Raw genomic sequence first — 21,232 nt, 5'->3', positions numbered from 1 at the left:
TCTGTCTTTAAAAGTTTATACATTATCATTAAAAATCAATTCCCCTGTGGAGAAAATTAATGGAGTTTTTACTTACAGAACTCAACTGTTGCACTCTACATATCAAGTGTCAAAAAACTATTGCACACTTTAAGTACGTTGTACTAAAAGTAGGGAACTAGCGTTATCACCTTATTAATCTTTGAAATATTGACTTGTCTGGACTAATCTCTCAGTGTTAGTGGTGATGGTTTCTTTAGCTTACACTAATGTTTTTTTTTATCAGGGTCAGCAACCTCTATCACCACCTATGAGACGTGTCAGACATACGAGAGGCCGATCGCATTCACAGCCCGATCGCGCCGCCTCTGGATTAACTTCAAATCCAACGATGTAAACAGTGCTCGCGGGTTCCAGATTCCGTACGTCACTTATGATGGTACGGCCTCGAGTTCAGCCCAAATTTATTTCTGCATATGTAAAAACAAAAAATAATTGGTCAGGAAAAATTTAAATGTAAATTTGATCAAATTTTAGGTGGATTTCTGTACATTCTTTACATTCATTGTCACTGAAATGCGCATGATTTTCCTTTTCTTTAGAAGACTATGAGCAGCTGGTTGAAGACATTGTAAGAGATGGAAGACTTTATGCCTCTGAAAACCATCAAGAAATACTCAAGGTCAGTTTTATAACTAGTGAAGTCTGTTTTGGCAGTAACAGTAATGAATGTGTGTTTACTTTTTATGAAAACCCTTAATTTGTGGTAATTTAGAAAAATGTTAATTGACAACCTTTTTTCCATGACTAGGATGACATAATGATGAGATGACACCAATGACATTAAGCGATAACTGTGACTATATCAACATGCAGTATAATTGACGAAAAATATGAAACTAAAATGTAGTTGACAAACTTTACCAAAAACCAAAAGATGAGACAAAATATTACAGACTGAAGCCTCTACACATCAAAATCCCCAGAGTTAAATCAACTCTGCTCAGATTACATATGGTCCCTCTCTATATAGTGTTAAAGTAACACTGAAGCAGAGTGAAAGTTAATGAGATAATTAAGTAATTAAGTTACGATTGAGCATTAGTGATGAACGCCTGCTGTTAACAAGCATAATCACTGAAAAGAGACACAATAACTACAAAGGGCTTCTAGCCACAGACTTAGATGAAATCAACTGAAGATAAAAGACATTAAATCTCTCAAGATCTGAATAAACAACTCCACAAACAGCATATTATCTCATTAATTTTAACATGATCTTTTAGCTTCAGTGTTATTTTAACGTGATTTCGATACTAAAACGATATATCATGCAGCTCTAGTGTAAATAACGTTTGCCAACAACAAACTTTTTTTTTGCTGTTTATATTTTAATATAAAAACACCAATGTAATTTGGAATTAATGGAATTACTTTTACTATTACTAGGCCCATTCACACCAAGACCGATAACTATATTTGCGTTCACACCAACAAACGATAACGGTCTGTTTATTCTAAGATCACGCGCTGCAGTTTCAAAGTGTGTACAATATGTTCTTGTTGCATTTACACTGCTTTAACCAGCAGATGTCCTCAGTATGCTATGTTTTGAGTGAATAGCTTGTGTAATCGATCTAATCTAACAGTGAATTTAGCTGTTGAAGTCAATATAGTGGAATAAAACAACGCCTAGTCTTTTTCACTGCAACTTCAAAGGAAGCAAGACAATGTTGTCATAACTAGTGCTGGATACCTGAGGTAATTTTATGTTACGCTGTTCACTAACCTGGCATAATGATCTCATTGTTAATACTTCTCACCATTTATTCAGAGGGAATGACCATATATCCATTTTCTTTAACTCCCTGAGGTCCGAAAACGTGCCGGCGCGTTTTGCAGGATTTTTTTTTTACATTGCAGCAAAACAGACTTAAAATACTCCGTCATTTCTTGGCATAGAGACATAAGTAATATATCAATTGAAACTATAGAATGTCTTCTTTTATTTGTGTACACTCAGAGTAAAAACACAATGTTGTGCTTTTTGTAAAATAAAGAAAACTAACATGATGCGTGATCTCTCCTCTCCCTCTGAACAAAGTCCAATCTGATAGTTCTCAGAAAATGAACTGTAACTTATGAATACTAATGACAAAAAAAAATTACATTTATGTCTAAATAAATGTTAAAATGTCAGGTTTTAAATCGTGCAAGTCAAACGAAAACAAACATTCTGTGTTTATGTAGTCTGTATGAAAAGAGAGCCATGTCAGAAGTCTGTGATTCAGCTCATTACCCGCTAGTGCGGCCACGCCCACGGAGCCAGCGCTATTCAGACGCAAATTCAGAGTCAATACTTGTATGCATTGTCTCAATCGTGTATTTATTGTCTTGAAAAGCGTTTATTTGGATGTTAAAGCCATGGTTAGTGATCTCTAGAAGACATGCCGTTAGTTCCTAGTTCCTTTTCTTCTTTATATGAATTTGTGGCCTAAAGGTGTACAGAGCGCCCTCCGGCTGCAAGTATGAATTGAAAACACAGTATCCAGCACTCATAGTGATGACAATTAATATTACTTCTCAGTATATAAAAATGACATAAATATATAAGAATCCATCAATATTTCTCCAAATGTGCATGCTTTTAAGCTAAAAGTCTATATGAAATGCCATAGAGGTAACTTAATTGTTCAGACACTTTGCATCACAGAGATACATAATAATTTAAAGAATATAATAGAATACCATTATTTTAAATTGTAATAATAATTCACAGTATTGCTGTTTATGATGAGCTTTTCACAACCTACCTGACTGAAAGGCCTCATTAATATGCAAGTCATTTCAGGTCATTATTATGTGATTCTTTTGTCTTCTCAGGTGTAAATGGCCCATTGTTCATGATGATTAACTTCTCCACATTGTCGTCTACCATTTTAAATGCACGAGAGCTTAAATTAGAATGGATTCTGATTGGCTGTCAGTGTTTTATCATTAAACAGCTGGGAAAAAAATCATTCTGAAAGTGATCCCAATGATATAGTTTCTCTATGTTGTTATTGTTATAGCTGTGGTATGGACAGTGCTATTCTTTTATATTTAGAATTTTAAGAACTATATCTTTATAGTTATCGTTGTTGGTGTGAACAGGCCTTAAGCATTGTCTGTGAAACCAGGGGTAAGTCGAAACAAAAACAGGACAAAGTTGACTAATAGGATAAAAACTAAAAAGTAAATTTCACGCAGGACTAAGACTAAGACAAAATGAACACTAGCTCTATGTGTGATTTTTTGTCGAAAGTGAGTTTAAGGATTAGAAAGATTGTTTAAACTGCTTACCTCCATACATGATGATGTCATTTTATGCCAGGTCTCATTTGATTCTTTTTTTTTTCCCTTTTTGTTTCAGGATAAAAAACTGATTAAAAAACTGTTCGATGTGCTGGCTCACCCAAACAATTACTACAAGTACTCACATCGGAACTCCACGGAGATGCTCCCGCGTTCGTTCATACGTCTCATCCACAGCAAAGTCTCCGCCTTCCTGCGTCCATACAAATAGTCCAAAAGCGCCGTCTGCATCCACACACCTCCAGTCACCTGGCCTCGAGTCAACGGGATCCTACACACATTTAAAGGAAATACACATGCACACACATATTCAACAACACACACACAACCACACTATGCAGATTTCAGATGTTTCACTTTACCTTTTACTTTTCGTTTTCTTGTCCGTCATCTCTGAGGGGGAAAAAAAGCTTCTGTGTAGTCTACATGTAAAGCAACGAACGTGTTTCCTTTCTCTACCTGTCGGTCACCGTTCTGTGCCGTGTCGATGTTTTTGTTCGCTCATATGAACGTTTGCACGCTCAGTCCTGAGGCTTCCCGTAGAGGAAGACGATGGTTTGGGTGGTCCCACAACCACCCGAAAAAGTTTAAACACACGCCTGGTTACGATAGACACGATAAAGAGCGTGTTGTACAGACAAAAGAAAGTTGTAGCATGTCAAAGAAAAGAAAATCTATTTGTCGAAACTGGAGCTAGCTGTGATCGTGCTTTAAAAATAGGCTTTGTCCCAAGTTCCAGCTCTCGTAAACTCTACTAGTTCTCAGAATAAATGTACAATCTTTTGTATTTCTGTACTTTTAGTGTGCTCTTGGTAAGATCTAATTCATATCAAGCATTTCACAATGTTAAAACATTATATTTGAGCTCCTAGAGCATACATGTAATCTCTAAAGGTCATGCTGTTAAAACAGTAATGTTTCGTTAAGGTCTGCCTGTTCAGATTGTATTATTGTCAACTGCATATTCGTCTATTTCCTAATATTTAACAAAGCATAGAAGATGTGCGTTATTGGAAAGGCTCGGGTGATGAGAAGGTCGGTTGGTATTTTAAGAACAGTGGACTGTTAACACTCAGTTCTGTGAGTTTTTTGCAGGACATGCAATTGCTGCTTCTTCAGAAAGTCACTTTAAGCCTTCGGTTTTGCCTAATGCAATTCAAGACATTTCCTACAAAGAAGAGCAGTCGAGGGACCGAACTCTTTCGCAGGTTGGAAGTAATGTTTTCATAATGCAGACACGAATCACTGATAAATGTAAACCACAGGTCCACGTGGATGGACTTTTCAGTCACGCGCAAGATGAAATGACAGTGTTTTGAGTTTGTTTTGCACATTATAGAAGGATCCAAAGAGAAGCAGCGTTCAGGTTACAAGTGTTGGGTTTCACCGGGCCGCGGTTAAATTTGCTTGCAAGTGCCTGAAGTGCAAACGTGTCAGGATAGGCCTGTGGATGTCAACATTTATGAGTGTTTCCTGTATTAATTATGAACTAGCAATCCTCATGAATGTGTTCATAGGTAGAGCCCTTCACATAAAGTGTGAGAACCAAACTTCGAGAAGGTCAAACCATACCCAGTTTTTATATGTAAACAGAAAAGGACTGGTCAAAATGGTAGTTTACTGTTTTCTCTTTTTTTTTTTTTTTTTTTTTGTATATTGTAAATATGAAATAAACGTAGACTAATTGGAGTCTGAGAGAAAAGTCCAAACACAAGTTGTTCTCCCAAACTTTCCACTGTACTATCCTCCCTTCCAAAGGCAGACACAGAAGAGGGTGTTTAGACATCGAGCATCAAGGCCAGAAACAAGTACGCAAACGCTTGTCCAACATATTTTAAGCACATGTCCTCGTACATAAACACGCATCTTGCGTTGCTGTGATGGTAACAAGCCTCGGTGCTTAAGGGTGCGATAGTTACATTCATTTGTTTGGTCTAAACCAAGAAGCAAGCTATACATGTCGACTTTAACTTGCTCAACAAGGTCTCAGTAGCTGACCTGAAAGACAAAACTTACCGTAGTTCCAATGCAACACATACAGTACTTGCACATTTCTAGAAATGTTTGCATTTACATACTTGTGTAGAATGATTTGGGACTACTGATGTGGTGTTGACTGAAAAGCTGGCTCCACATGTGGTCAAACGTGTCTGTTTGTAACCCTTGACCTAACCTTTTTAAAGGCATAGTTCACCCAAAAATGAAAATTCTGTCATCATTCACTCATCCTCGTGTTGTTCCAAACCTGTAATACTTTCGTTCATCTTTGGAACAAAAATGAAGTTCATTTTAATGAAATCTGAGCAATTTCTGTCTCTCCATTGACAGCTACGCAACTACCAGTTTGATGCTTCAAAAGGTTCATAAGGAGATTGTAAAACTAATCCACATGAATTGAGCGGTTTCATGCAAATTTTCTGAAGAGACTTAATCACTTTATGATGAACAGGTTTAATTTAGGCTTTTATTCGCTTATATTAACTAGCCTAAATTAAATCTGTTCATCTAGTGATCATGTCGCTTGAGAAAATTTGTACTAAGCCGCTCAATTCGACGTTTGCTAAAAGTAAAAAAATATTCTCTTTGTCCAAATGACATGAAACTTTGTACAGTTGTTAACACTTTCTAGATCTACATATTTAAAAAAAAAAAAAAAAAAAAAAAATGGAGCGATATCTTGTTTTTATATTAGTGTAGAAAAAAAAGTCACTCTCAGGGTCTTTGGGGTCTCTAGAGACCGCAGGCAACAAAATGTAATTTTGTAACAGAATAATTGTCTTTTTTTAAAAAACAAATGTAATTTTACTCTGTTTATTAATATTTTTACTTCATATGTGTGCAGTTTCTAGAGGATTTATCATATCTTTTAAATTTAAATAAATAAATAAATAAATATTTTGTTGAGTAGGTTTTTATGCAAAAACAGCTTTTTATCTAAAATTCACTTTATAAAAGACCCACATTTCTAACTTTCATTCATGGGGATAACATGGATAATTTGACATGATTTGTGTAGGATTTTTGCCCATCTTTTGGAAAATGCAGTTTTAAAAGTAAAAAAAAACAAAAAACACTTTTACCAGTAGATGGCTCCAGAGTTCCACTATTTGCTATTTGACTAAGTGAAAGACATCTTTTCACAAGTATTTTTCAGTTGGATTTATATCTAAATATTACGAAGCCACAATTATGACAATAAAAATTACTTTTTGTCAAACTTTTTCTTTTTTGAAAAATTTTTTTTGAAAAGTTTTTCCAAAATGTTGATTTTGATGATGAATTTTGTCCAGTTTTTAAGCAGAGTCTCATCATAATGTAACAATATTGAAAAACTGATTTTTTTTTTTTTATTACAAAAAATAATAAAGTTTGACAAAAAGTAGCTTTTATTGTTATAACTGTGATTTCATATAATCTTTTATAAAGTGAATTTTACATAAAAAAAAAAGTTTTTTTGTATAAAAACCTATTTAAAAAAAATAGTTTTAAAATTTATTTATATAAATTTAAAAAATATGATGAATTCTCCACAAACTGCACAAATGTTTAGTAAAAACATTAATAAACAGAGTAAAATTACATTTTGTTTGAAAAAAAAAAAAAAAAAATGTTACAAAATTAAATTTTGCTGCCTGGGGTCTCTGGAGACCCCAAAGACCCTGAGTGTACTTCCCAGACGAAGACCGCACAAGGGTTAATGACAGAATTTTCATTTTTGGGTGAACTAACCCTTTAAAGTTATCAGTATACCAACAAACAAGGATGTCCCACCCCATTTTTTGAGTGCAGAAAGTCTAACCCTAAAGACTAGATCCTAAAATCCAGAATTGAAAAGAACTGAACGTGTGTGGGTTATTTTATGAAGCATTTATTGACATTTTAGGTATTTTGTACATTTGTCATCTATCACTAATATAATTGTCTAAATGTATAAATATGATAGAATAGAAACAAAAAGAGAAAAGAAAAAAACAACAACTTGGGTTAATCCAAGAAGAAGTGAACTGTCAATATTGCCCCACTTGCAGAAACCAGTTCAAGTCATTGTCTACTAAACATGTTGCAGAACTGCAGGTTGGATGTCTCCGTGAAATACAAAGGATGGTTCACATGTGAAATAGCCATGATTACCAAGAATGAAAAGTTTGTGGCAAAGCAGTCAGTGTTTTGTTGAATGTTCACTAAAAGAAATGCAGAGTATTTGCTACTCTAACTAGTCAGTGTCATTGGCGGTCTGTGACTGCTGCTTTATTTTTTATAATTTTCCCTCATCTTTGCTCTACCAAACCCATTTCAAACATCGATAAATGTAAATGATCAATCCATGTTGCTGTTCAATTTTTTGTCTGTTTTTCTATTGTCTTTTGTCTTCTCCCCATTTTTCTTTTTCAAAATGTCTTTTTTTTTTTTTTAGAGAAAATGAAATGACTTTGCCACAATGATTCATGGAATGGGAAATGGTATTTGCACTTGAAATTTGTTTATGCTCATGTAAAAATGTCTGGATTTTGTATTGTCTTTTTAAATGAAAGAAATCGGTGTTCTTAAAGTTGTCTGTTTTGATTTCTTAATGTATACAGAAAAAAGCCAACACCACAGATTATATTATATAAGTCAACAGTAGCTAAACTTATGCATTCATTATTTCATAATAATGACTTAACATTTATAACTATAAATTAATGTCTAAATATAAATTATTGAAGGTAATCTTTGCATGTGATGATGGCTAACTATGGGAGGCCTGATATAACCATCATGAAGTGGTTTGAGTCACTGATCATAAGTGTGTTGTTCAATTAATACATTTAAAAGATGCATTACCAAAACTGTGATGGAACAATCAGTTATTACGAGGAGCGATGGGCGATTTCGAAACACTACTTCATGAAGCTTCGAATCTTTACGAATCTTTTGTTTCGAATCAGTGGTTCGGTGTGTGCATCAAACTGCCAGTCATGTGATTTTAGTAAACAAGGCTCCTCGGTTTCGTTACGTGGGAATTTTTGTTAATTCTAACCTTTAATAATAATAATACCAGCTGGCAGGACTCCCTGTATGTTTACAGCATTAGTTTAGAGATTTTGTTTTTCCTTGAGGAAAATTATGTAGCCTAGCTGATATTTATCCACATAAATCGATATTGAATCAAGATCGGGATCTTACTGCAAGCTTATTACTTGAAGTCATGAAATTTTGTCAAGCACTAATAAAAACAGTAGTTATCGTACCATGTAAAGTAAACATTATTGTCCTTTGATGCGGATTCATCCAATGGCGAACCATACAAACAAGTGTCTATGGTTTTACCTGATCTCTGATCAGTTTTAGACATTTTAATTAGACATTAGCAGGCTATAATTAAAAGTAATAAAAGTAGTAAGTCTCTTATTGGCCTGTTTAGCTGAGCCATCCACGGAACAAAGATTGATAAAATTGAAACTGATGAAAGAACACAGACACTTGATAGTTGATTTGATAGATTTTACTTTCAATAAAACATTTGCAATGGGTTTGTAAAAGGTGTTTTTATGCATGTTTGGCCTGAGTTTTTGTTGCATTTACACTATTCTGACCAACAGGGGACGCCAACGTGTGGCGTTTCGAACGCTTTGAAACAGTGAATCATTTTGTGAAGCAATTGGTTCAATTGATTCGAAGCTTTTAAAAGCTTCGTTTTTTCCCATCTCTACCTACCTCAAAATCTGTTTTTGTAGAAAACGTATCAGACGAGCAGACGCGCGCTCTTCTTCTTTTCCCGCTTCTTTCATTCAGAGCAAGAAACTGAATTGCGCGAAGCGTCATTTTATATAACAGGTTAGTGTGCTTAATAAACAATGCAAATTTATATCTATTTCTGTAAAAAAGAACCAACGAAAAACAATTTTCTACCCTTTTTTAACATTAGATTTTGGAGTAAAGTAGGCTACAGGCTACTCATTGCTAGTTCACGTTAGCTCAGGTAGTTATTAGGCTAAATAATAATAACATACGACTTTTGATTTTATTAAAGACACAAGATGTAATATTTTTATATTAAAATATCCAAAAACTAGTGTTATATATTTCGTTCAGCAGTGTCCTTACATTATCCTAAATGTTTCCAAGAATTTGAAATTTAAATCATATCTTATATCATTTCATAAATAACAGTAAAATGCATTATAATATCTGCAGATTCCTTGTTACTTCTGAAATTGGTGGTTTGTTATGTGTTTGCATTATTATATATTTAATGCATATTATAATGTATTATAACTGTGGTTACAATTATTCTAGAGATTGCGTTATAATGCATTTTAAGGTGCATTACAAGGCATAATTAATGCAGTAAAATACTTTTATAATGTATTATAGGTAAAGGTTTTAATTAAAAAATGTTACAGCAAAGTTTCACAAATGTGAGTTTCACTTCAACCTGTAACACCTGCCTTCACTAATTGACCGAAACCACAGGAATTAACTCATTAGTGGGTTACAAGGCCCACACAGAACTAAAATGTGGTAAAAAGTTTCAAAACCGATAACTAAAAACATGTGTCAAAGTGGGGTATGTAAGAGCAGCTTTTTACATTGTTCATTTTCCAGTGGACACATTAACACTTCAAAAAGCCATTAATTTTATTCCACCACAGCATCTCGAACTCTTGCTAAATGAACATTTACACACAAAGACCTTTACGTGTTTAAAGCAGTCACATTTATTGGCCTCTTCTATGCACATTTACTAAACAGCCAGACAAGCTGGCAAACGGTTTTAGAGACATTTTACAATGGGACTTTCCACAAAGTTTACTAAAAAATAAATACAAGACTCAAAGTGTTGCACAGATCAAAAATATACAAAGGCTTATAATTAATGTAAACTTTGAAAACATTTTACATAAGAAACACCCTGGAAACAATTTTAAAAGGTATATTTACACATTTGTACAAAAAAAAAAATAATAATTTTAGTTGCTTGAAGACCAGTCTAGTACCAGAAGAGATGTCACATAACTGTGTGTTCAGTACAGTGTTTGTCCAACTCTGAAATCCTTTGGTACACAAATCTTTGCATGTTACCATTCACCAAGCATGCTTTAACAATATTAGATTTTTTCAATCATAATTGATTTTGCCTATGTGTTAACTATTCCTGTTTAAATAGCCTTAGGTACAGCAATAGACAATGTGAAAACCTTCACAAACATACTACATCAGTGCAAATTTTAAGGTTAGACTTGCGTCAATGTTGGAATGGTAGCTTACAAAATCGTTTACCTCTGTCTTAGAGATGGATAGTGATGGAAGTCTTAAGATTTGTAATTGTGTTTTTCCCTTTGTAAAACATCTTTACCTAAAGCTAGATAGTTGTTAGTGATCAAATAGCTGAAGAAAGCTCAAATACTTGGTCCTGTAAATGATCCAAAGACTGAATCTCACACCAAGCAAGGTAAGTCTTAAAAAACACCAGGTGAGAAAGGAGAGAAATGCCAAATACACCACTGGACATCATTAGGTTTTGAAGGATCATTAACACGGTAGCTTATGTCATTAGTATTTTTTATATTATTTATAAGTGGTTTTATTTTCTGTGTAAGATTAATCTCTTTTAAAACCAGTGTTTTCCCATTAAAGCTTAACCTCTGAAAAAAAAAAAAGTCCATAAATAAATCTGCAGTCATAAATTGATCAAAGCCCAATATTTCATAAAAGCCAGCTAGACGCTAATAACTCTTGCGCTTTCGTACCAAAATGAAAAGCATGAGGTGGATCTTGGAAACTGATATTAAAAGAAGCTAAGAAAAAAAATAAACGGCAGTAGTGCAAACCCATGTTTTTGTTCATCTCTCCTTTGTAACCTTTTTTACAACCTCTTTTCTTTGATTTGCACCATTTTCAGCACATCCTCATTATTGTTGATCCAGCAAAGAAATAGTCTATATGTGACTTTAAGACGCAAACCCTTCTTACCGCAGACTTGCTCTGTCTCTCAGTCTGACGTGACTCTACACCTCTGTAGTCTTTCTTTGGATATATTTTATTGTCTGTGCTACTTGTTTCCATCAGTGTCTAGGACGATACCCAACTTTAAGTCCTTCTTGTAACTTTCCTCATTGCCCTCTCAACATCTCAAATTCAAACCCAAAGCAACACAAACTGCAAAAGCCTCCTGACCAAAAGCACTTTCACTACACACTTCTAAAAACTTCTACTTGTCCTTCTACCTTTGTTACAATGTTATTCTGCCATAGTCCATTTTACTACATCTAAATGTCTTTGAAAACGATTGTCAACAGTGTTTCAATCTGATATTTTAAGACAAAAACCGATCATTACATATTTGACATATTGATGAGGCAAATTCATTGAAGCTTTCAAAACATGATGTACCAATATCGGCTCCTCTCTGAACTTTTATTGCATGCAGTTAAGTCAATCTATTAAAGTGAAATATATAAAAGCTACAACCACTGCGGTAGAGGCATAATTTCAAGTTGGCTGTAAAAAGCTTGCACAGTATTAGTCCTGCTATGTGGGTCAGTGATCAATAACAAAAAAATCACTTGACAATGAGCAAAATCATTAATATAAGAGAAACGATTGGTACGGTATTCACAGAATACATCTAGTGCCTGTGTTGTGGCTGTTGTTGTTTTTCTTAGATCAATTCATTGATATAGAAACAATGGGTTGATTTATTTATTTATTAAGAAATTTGTTTAAAAAAGATAAATATTGAATGGAAGGGAAGAATCAAGTGGTCATTAGTGGTAGAATTGCTTTAAAATTAGATGTTGCGTTAAAATATCTTAAAAATGCCAAAAAAGGACACAATTTGCCAGATAGTAAATTACTTTTTTCTTTCCAAGATAATCTCATTAAAAATACTATTTTTCTAAAAAATTCATATTCTATATGTAGATATTTATTTTCATGTCACTTTTTCTTTTGTGGCATTTTATACGATTTGTCCAAAATGTCTGACATTTTCTCAGTACCAAAAGAAGTGCAAAATAGTGGTTGGCCATCAGGATATTCCAACACAGCTACATCTCTTGCCCGATAAGATCCAGTTGTGGGCTAACTCAAAATTACTTAGCCTATTTATGCTACAGCTAACTATACAAAAGGCCACTCTTTGATTGTCCCAAGCTGTTTGCCATAAACAGTATGTGTTAAAGATTTTCCCTTCTTTTAACACCTTCTGGACCCATTTTCACAGTTACCCCAGTACAGTACTGTTTTTGTTAATCTTTCTAGACAATGCTAAATGTGTGTGACAAAAGGCATCTGCATCGATGCACTGTGAATAATTACAAAGTGATGGATTTTTAGTATGTAGTTTTCTCCACTCTCATTCTAAAATGAAAGGTACACAAACAAAGCATTTACATGAAATAAATATGCTCATGGAAGTTATTAGAACACAACCACTGAAAATCATCATCAGAATGATTTGTTCTTTTTGATACAAAAGGGTACAGACACTACTTAGTTTGCCTATGGTTTACGGTATTCTTAAGAATGGATACTTAAAAAAATTTAGTATGCCAAGTGCCCAGCATTATTAACTTAATATCAAAGATTGTGTCTAGACTTAATTTGAAGATGTATTTTTCAGGAGGAACGGTCATCGTGTGGGCTTCCATCTGAGTTTTCTGTTTCCCCTTCTGATATGGCCTGCATGGGAGCAGTGTACAGCCGACTACGTGTACTGTAGCGGCTACTATTTGCAGCTGGCGGCATCCTTGACCGGCCTTGTCTAGATGAGGCAGATGTGGGAAAAGCTTTTGTGGAGAAGCCCTCAGCATAAGGTTTTGGAAAGGGGCTGTGAATTTGCTCAGGAGTTCCCTCTGGAAATTGCTGTTGTAAAGGAGAAAGTGGCTCCTGAAGTGGTCTAGAACCCTCCATCAGGAGCTCACCGGGGCTTTTGGGTGCAATAGGGCTCTTTAGGATCTCTGTAGCTGACATACGATAACTGGAGTCGGACCGACTTCCCTTTTTCAACAGCAGCAATTTGAATTCTTCATTCGAGGTACTGGACTTTTTGGCACTCCTGTAAATTGGACCCGGGGTTTTCTGAGACCCAATTTGAGTAGATGGACTTGCAGGGATGTTTGGGGTGCTTGGCGAGGTTACAGGATTAGTAGCAGAGCCATTCCCAGAGACAATGGGTAAACGGCTCCGCACTGACATTTCTCCAGAATCTTTCCTGCCCAGCATTTTTCGTTTTGACCTGAGACGGAAATACAAGAGACAATAAGTATTTGGGGATTTTTTACATTTTTTATGATCATCAAAAATATAGCAAACTTGAAACACACCTGTGAATCATGGCAAAGAGATCCTCTGTTGTGCGACTTTTACTTGGTGAAAGAAAAACACTATCATCCTCAGATTTGGATTCGTCTGTCAAAGGGGACACAGTTGGATCGCTTGGTGTAGACTCTGAAACAGAAACTCTGAAACTTATTCCAGTTCAAAATGTCTAAAATATTAAACAATATGGCAGCCAGTTTACATAGTAATGGAAAGAATACGCAAACATACCTCTGCTAAAATAGTCCTCTGTGTCTGGTGTTGACCCTTCCTCTACATGTTCCTGAGAGGCACTTCTGGTTGGAACACCTGATGTTACATATTCTTCTCCAGCACCGCTAATTGGATAAGCTTGCAATGTCTCTGATCTTTGACTGACAATATCAGGCACTTGGTCAAGAATATCTGACCTCTTTGCTAGACCATTCTGACCAGGGCTTCCCTCGTTTGGCTCAGATCTCAATAGCTGGTTTTGCTCTACTTCCAGTCTACTCTGGGAAAAGAAATTATTTGAGTTGCTCACCTCTTCTGCAACTTCTCGAGAATTCTCCAACGTCACTTCATCCATGTTCACCTGCTCAGACTGGGCCTTAAAAGCAGTCATGCTCCAAAGAGGGGATGGGGCTAATCGGTCATATCTATTTCTTGCACCAAAATGGCTTGCTATATTCTTAGCAGCTAGTCCATCTACTGGGGTAAACAGTGATTCACAATTGTCCTGAGAGGAAGGTTCTGTGAGAAGGGGTCTATAGGGTGGAGGTTTCCTAGTTTCATGGGGTTTATTGTGAGTAGGTGGGGTGATGATAGTCACAGTGGGACACTTAGGCCTAGTGGCAGTATCAGTGCTAGGTCGATCGTGGCTCCCTTCTCCAGATTTGCCAACTGAACGTAGCTGAACTGAACGAAGAACCGTAGGAGTGATGGCAAAAGGACTAGTGACTGCCAGCTCATCACTCGAAAGACTCTCATGCTTGATTTCTGCTGAAGCTGCTGCCTTGTGTTTGCTCTGGTGCAGGATGTGCATCTGTTTTTTGTGAATTGAAGGCTTGCTGACATTGGGAAGGGCACTTAGGTTAAGGTGAGTGGGAGGTATGATAGGCAATTCAAGGTCCCTTTTTGATGAGTACTGCTGCAAAGAAGCAAGTGAGGACTTCCTTTCTGGGACTTTGGGTTTCCTCTTGCCACCAGGAGGGGACATAGGGTGAGCGTTCGGGAAGAAAGCCGATGGAAGAGAGGATGTTGGTGTCTCCGACTGGCTTGAGTAGCCACTGGAAGGTGATGCTAGACCCACCAGCTTTTCTGGTGAAGGCAATCTAAACTCGCTTTCCACTGATGGTAGTGAAGGAGTAGTGGCCCTTGATCCTGACTGGGAAGTCTGGGATTCTGAGCTCTCCTGTGATTTAATGCATTCAATGACAGTGGTACCCGTAGCTGTGCTGGAATTTGACAATGATCTGTAAGGATCATTGGATTTCAAGTCATTAAGAAGCCAGAGATCTGCATAGTCTGACTGGACAGCTCCCTCATCCTTGAAGGAATGCGTTTCTGTGGAGCCAAACAAAGCAACTTCTGGAATCTCAGTAGAACTCTCAACACCCCAAGCCCCCAGTGGCTCCTCACTCTCCAGCTGACTCGAGGAGCCTCCGTTTAATCCCACATGCTGTGTTCTCTCCCTGGAAGACGTTGATTTGTTCTGACCACCAGCAATCTTTGGTTCGTTCTTGTCAATGGGAGGTCCAACATGGCTGCTTATTGTCCTCAAGGATGAGCTACGTTTTGGTGGGGATGGCTTCACCTTTGGTTTCCTTAGAGAGAGACTGTGTCTCCCAAGTGTGTTTGTTTGATGTCCATATTCTGCCTGCTGCTGGTCTACAGATGCATAGTTATATGTGAAGCTTTTGCTACCTTTAAGACCACAGTCAAAGTGCATGGAGGTATAGTAGCCCTCTGCATCTACAGAATAGTGTGAGGTGGTGTCTGCCTTTTCAGAAGGTGGCCTATCTGTTAAACTTTCAAAAGTGGCTATGCTAGCAAAACTGGGAGATTCTAGGATGTTCTCCACCCTAGAGTGCTCAGGACTGAAGTCAGGGTGGCAAGGCATGTTGTGCCTGTAGTGGGGATAGCTCCACTCACCCTCACTGGCAGTGCTGACTCCAGCATCATCAAGCATGTCAGTTGCAGTGGAAGTGAATGAACCTGTCCTATGGCTACGGAGGCCTTGTGATCGGTCTCCAGGATATGGATCAATAATGAAGCCTGTGGAATCATCATTAGTATTAGTAGCTGCATTCAACGATAGCTCTGAATCACAGTGGGATGATCCGGTGAGTGGGGGTGAGGCTGCAGGTGGAATGGTCTCTGATGTCTGGGAGGGACATGTAGAACTACTACCACTCCAGTTGCCGCTTGAGGACTGGTGATCCTCCTTGTGGTCCATCTGGCTAGTCAGCACACCAGCGTTGGAAACGGAGTGAATGGGGCTACTGAATGTATCAGAACTGGAGGAAATCTCACAACTACCCATGTCAGCTTTACGAGGCAGACGGGATCGACCCCTCTCCATCCAATCATGCTCTGTACTTCCAGCATGCTGCTTGAATGATAAACTGTTATGTTTGCTCTGTGGGACTGCCTGGTCATCAGTGCTTTCTTCATCATCTTTTAGAATATGTTCCCCTGGGACTGGTAGGAAGTCCTCTGCCTCAAATGGGGACAGTTCTTCCTCATCCTCATCATCATCCTCATCACTGTCATCATGACCTTCATCTACCAGTCGCCCCCCCTCACGCGGGAGGCTCCGGGAACGTATACGGGAGCCTACTGAGGCGGTGAACATTGTGTCAGAGTTGTCAGGTAGCGAAGATATGTTCCCCGTCGAATGGGACAGTGACACAGTCACGCTCTGCCCCCTTTGTGCTCTGATCCGTCTACGTGAGGGTGCAGCCCCAACAATCAGGAATTCTTCTGTCTGGCAACCAGAGTCCTTGGTGTTGAGACGAGAGAGAGTGAGATCCTCTTGGCAAATTTCAGGGTTGGTGTGGACTATCACAGTACGTTCCCTGGCTACTGGAGATTCATCAGAATCTAAAAAATGATGAAAGATGTTTTTAGTAATACATTTTATTTATGTGACATTTACTATTATCATCACATGCCATATCTAAATAAAACAAATAAACAAGTAATGAAAAAAAAAAAAAGATAGAAGAATGTTACAGCTTCACACACCCAAATCCTGCTGCACTCGTCTGGGAATGCCAGTGATCGTTTTCCGTCTCCTTAGCTTCCTCCGCCGTTGAAGCACTGACTGCGAATGGACTAGAGAGCAGCGTACACTGGCCTCTCTGTCGAACCCAACCCCTGCAAAGAGCAACAGACATGTGAGAGGCTGTTGGGTGCAAGCCACTTTTTTCTACTTCTCCCTACCATGTTTCTCACACTCGTTTTTAATGCTAATTTTCGTCATAATATTTATTAAAAGAATACATTTATGAATTAATATGATAATTTACTTTAACAATAAATTCTTGAATATTATTTAACATATATATTATAAGTGTAATACATCTTTATATTTATTTATAACATTTTACAGTATATAACAGTACTTTAACATCACATCTAAATTTCTGCTGAAGTTGAACAATACATCTCAGAAGAAAAAAATGTATGTATTATAAAATCATAAATGTAACAAAAAAAAAGATGTTAAAATATTTTAACTGACACAAAATTACATCAGACAATACGCAATGTCATGCAAGGTGAAAGGAGCCACATATTCAGGACATCAGAACAGAAAACAACCAGGGTTGAAAATGGGAGTATTACTGTCCTACCCGACCCTAGCCTTTTTCTCTAGACTGCAGCCTGCTGCTGTACTCTTTATTTGAAGCTCTATTTGTTTTGATGTTTGTGCAGTGTCATGCATCATGACTCTCATGTGATTGCAGGCTTGGCCCTTTGAGCAGCAATTACACCACTGCGCCTGTGATGTACAATTTCCAGTCAACACTGTCTTTGACTCAATCCATGCTGACACGCACTGCAAAAGTCCTGTTCCAGTCAAGCCTGGAGTAGATATATCTGGCCTCTTTGTAATTCTAATGCAACTGATTAGCATGCACAAAACGCATTCTTGACTCTTTGCATTTCCTGGCACAAAGAAAGTTACCAAGACAACTAAGAACTTTTTTGTTTAAAATTTTATGACTTGCAGATTTTAACCTACTTTCCAGTGTGTCTAATGCTGTTATTATTCTAATGTATTTCTTCAGTTTGGCCACTTTTGACAAGTTGAAAAATGAAACTTCTTCAAACCATGTTTCATCTATGTTAAAACATTTATCACATGTCATGGAATAAAGAAGATCTGATCATGGCATTGTTAAACCTTCAACTAGCAAATGGCCTAAAAGTCTAAAGCAATTATATTTTACCCTTTAAAAACAGAATGAGTTTTTTAAAAGTGCTTTAAAAACAACATTATAGAGGACAGAAAGTTTCCCTACCTGAAAATCCCCTGTTTGCCTTAGCCATCTATGTTTCAGGACTACCAACTGTTTATTTATTAAATTAGTAGCCACCGCCAAAATGCCAACCCCTTTCTCTCTCTCCACACTTTGTTCTAAATGGTGATGGTTAGGGAATGAAGTGGCACTGAGACTGAAAAGGGAAACTTAATGGACATGTAAAAGATCTCTCACTTAGCAAAGCTGATATCGCTGAGGGGGAAGTAGCGTTGGCGCCCTCCTCTGAAAACAATACACGCAAAATTCAGCGTTCTCACAAGGTGATCCTTCTGTTCATTGATGCCAGAGGAGAACTTTGGTCAAGATGTTGATGCTTTCATATGCATTTAGTTATGAGATGTAACATAGACTGGTTCTGTTATGTTAGCACTAGCAAAACTATCATAGCAAAAATATAGGCAGGTAAAAGCCAATATACTGTATGTCATTTCTGATCTGATACAGGGATTATGAAGGCTGAAATGCTAATGCTAAACATTTTGATGTCAAACATTAGCCGTTTTTCAATGGCCAATAATGAAAGTTAATGATATAAACTGTATAACATGATAGTAAATGAGAAATACACAAAACAGCTAAAATTAAAGTCTTATTTATAAAAATAATAAAATGCATTATGTAGTCATATTCTTGACCTACCATTTCAGTTAACCGGCCAAGCTACTGCCCAAAAATGGCATTAAGGGTGTGTTCACACTGTTCAGGTTTGGTTCAATTAAAATGAGATTTCTATGGTAGTGTGGTCCATTTGAATAAGTGTGAATGCTGCCATCAGAACCCTGGTGCGGACCAAACAAGTGGACAGAGACCCCTTAAAAAAAAAATCGGTCTTGGTCCGCTTTCAAACGAACGCTTTCTGGTGGGGTTCAACTGAAATATGAACGTAACATGGACCAAAGACTTTTAAACAGGACATGATGCCACAAGATGCGACCCTAAAAAGGAAACCATTTTTTTCTCATAATAGTCGCGATGTTGCCATTCACAGTTAAGTACAGGCATCAGAACCGCGTCTCCTTGCAGCATTGTTTTGGATGTTCGACAAGTTCTGTTGCAAAATATACATCATAAAAGCCATTTTTTTTGTTTTGTATCTTTAGGTTCAATGTTAAAAATGGAAATGTGAATGCTAAACGAACCTGGACTAAATGTATCATTTTCTTTGAGAACCAAGAGAACCGAACTACAAGTGTAAACACACCCTTAATCAAGAATTGGCACAAAGCTCCTGGCATTATCTGTTATCATCGCTCTTTAGGATTCCCTTACTTACTAAATTCGCACACTTTTACAACATCACTAGATCCTAATGGACCAAAGTTCTCCTTCAGTAGTGACAACACCACCAGACTTGAGCCCAATAGTATGCAGCTGAGCAATACTAGAAGGAAACTAGCTTTTCTTTAGTTTTCCTTATTATAATGAAACTTTCCTTTACAAAAAAAACATTATAACTGCTATGAACTACCATTTAAGTTTCATACTCAGTTCTGACTCAGCATGCATTATCGCCAGCAAACACTAGAGGCATTTACCTGTTACATTAATGGGAACAATGCATGAGGTGATGACTTGAGAGTCTGTCTTCATCTTCTCTTCTGGGGTGGGTAATGGTAACAGTCCAGCCCAGTTTGTCTGTTTGTCCAACGTTGAGGGCACGTTTGGGATCGGGCACTTCGGCCAGTGGCCCAGAGCCACTGCCTCTGAATCTGAATCAACTGGAGGAGCAACCTAAAAGAACATTACGGCAAAGAATATCAGTATGAGCTTTCTGGGGTTCGATGTGTCTATTAAATTAATGATGTTTCCAATTGCTGTAAACTTCAAGACCCCATGAATTCAATTGATAACCGCAGTTGAAGTGTTAGTTAATTATTCATCCTCACATCGTTCCAAACCCACAAGACTTTCCTTCATTTTTGAACACAAATTAACATATTTTTAATGAAATCTGAGAGCTTTCTTTCCTTCCATAGACAGCCTACGCAACTACCACTTTCAAGGCCCAGAAAGGTAGTAAAAACTTCATTAAAGTAATCCATGTGACTCCAGTGATTTAACCTCAGTTTTATAAAGTGAAGCAAGTGCTTTGTTGGAGATTAATATTTTCTAAATAAAGTGGTAAATTGTTTTTTGTGCAAAAAAAGCACTTGTGTTGCTTCATAGAGAGGTTAAACCACTATAGTCATATGGATTACTTTAATGATGTCTTTACTACCTTTCTGGGCCTTGAAAGTGGTAGTTGCGTAGGCTGTCATTGGAGGGACAGAAATCTCTCAGACTTCATTAAATAGATCTTCATTTGTGTTCTGAAGATGAACGAAAGTCTTCCAGGTTTGGAAATTTGACATGATGGTGAGTAATTAATGACAATTTTCATTTTTGGGTGAACTAACCCTTTAATGTTCCTATGACGTATTTCCCAATGAAATGGGAAGTTGGACCTTTATTCTTTTAAATAGCCAGTGGTCTTTATTTACGTCACAGTCGTAATTTTCTAGGGATTTTATGCTAGTCAGTGGCTAAAGAATTATTTAAAAGTTGGATATTATTAATTATGATTACATTATTAATACTCATAGTCCATATTTCCTGGAGAAGAAGACTGTATGTTTTTATGTGTATATCTGCTAAAAATAACTTTTACATTAGAAAACTTCAATGCTAACAGACATAAGCTAAAAGCAACAAAAATCCTATTTTGATTTCATGAGGTCTGTGAAAAAGGGGAATAAATTGAAGAACATTTAGATTTTAGTTACAAAAGATACATGCACATGCATAAAGAAGCGTTGACGCATGCAAATGAAGATGCATTAGTGTAAAACAGTTTCAGGAAAAAATGATAAGAACCAAACAACCCAGGAGGACGCATATCTACATAAAGCACACAATCCAACACTTCAGTGTTCAATTCCCACTTTTCAGCTGTCATCCACTGCACCAACTGAAGTGTACTCACTAAATCCTGACAGTTAACTTTGCAGCTAATCTAATGAGTTAAAGCTACTGTACAAACTTACCTTGTGGAGTTTACAGAGAGTAAAAGGTTTGAAGCGTTC

General features: G+C 36.9%; 2 protein-coding genes across 4 annotated transcripts in view; one reads left to right on the top strand and one right to left on the bottom strand.

Moving 5' to 3' along the window:
- scube3 (signal peptide, CUB domain, EGF-like 3) overlaps window positions 1-3,709 on the top strand; it is a 95,978-nt gene extending 92,269 nt beyond the window's left edge. Inside the window, exons 22-24 of the mRNA XM_067370522.1 lie at window positions 266-418; window positions 582-661; window positions 3,392-3,709. Coding sequence (XP_067226623.1) covers window positions 266-418; window positions 582-661; window positions 3,392-3,544 — 386 coding nt within the window. The 3' untranslated portion in view covers window positions 3,545-3,709. The remainder of the gene's footprint in view (window positions 1-265; window positions 419-581; window positions 662-3,391) is intronic.
- A 6,309-nt stretch (window positions 3,710-10,018) lies between these two features.
- nhsa (Nance-Horan syndrome a (congenital cataracts and dental anomalies)) overlaps window positions 10,019-21,232 on the bottom strand; it is a 130,249-nt gene continuing 119,035 nt past the window's right edge. For all 3 annotated transcript variants that reach the window (XM_067370386.1, XM_067370387.1, XM_067370388.1), the window contains 5 exons: window positions 19,706-19,901; window positions 16,867-16,998; window positions 13,870-16,722; window positions 13,644-13,767; window positions 10,019-13,555 (listed from right to left, as the gene is read on the bottom strand). In XM_067370386.1, coding sequence (XP_067226487.1) covers window positions 12,937-13,555; window positions 13,644-13,767; window positions 13,870-16,722; window positions 16,867-16,998; window positions 19,706-19,901 — 3,924 coding nt within the window. In that variant the 3' untranslated portion in view covers window positions 10,019-12,936. The remainder of the gene's footprint in view (window positions 13,556-13,643; window positions 13,768-13,869; window positions 16,723-16,866; window positions 16,999-19,705; window positions 19,902-21,232) is intronic.

The sequence above is a fragment of the Chanodichthys erythropterus genome, chromosome 20 (genome assembly GCF_024489055.1).
Source record: "Chanodichthys erythropterus isolate Z2021 chromosome 20, ASM2448905v1, whole genome shotgun sequence".
NCBI lineage: Eukaryota > Metazoa > Chordata > Actinopteri > Cypriniformes > Xenocyprididae > Chanodichthys > Chanodichthys erythropterus.
The sequence above is the reverse complement of the archived record's forward strand: the minus strand, read 5'-3'. Positions and strand labels throughout refer to the sequence as shown.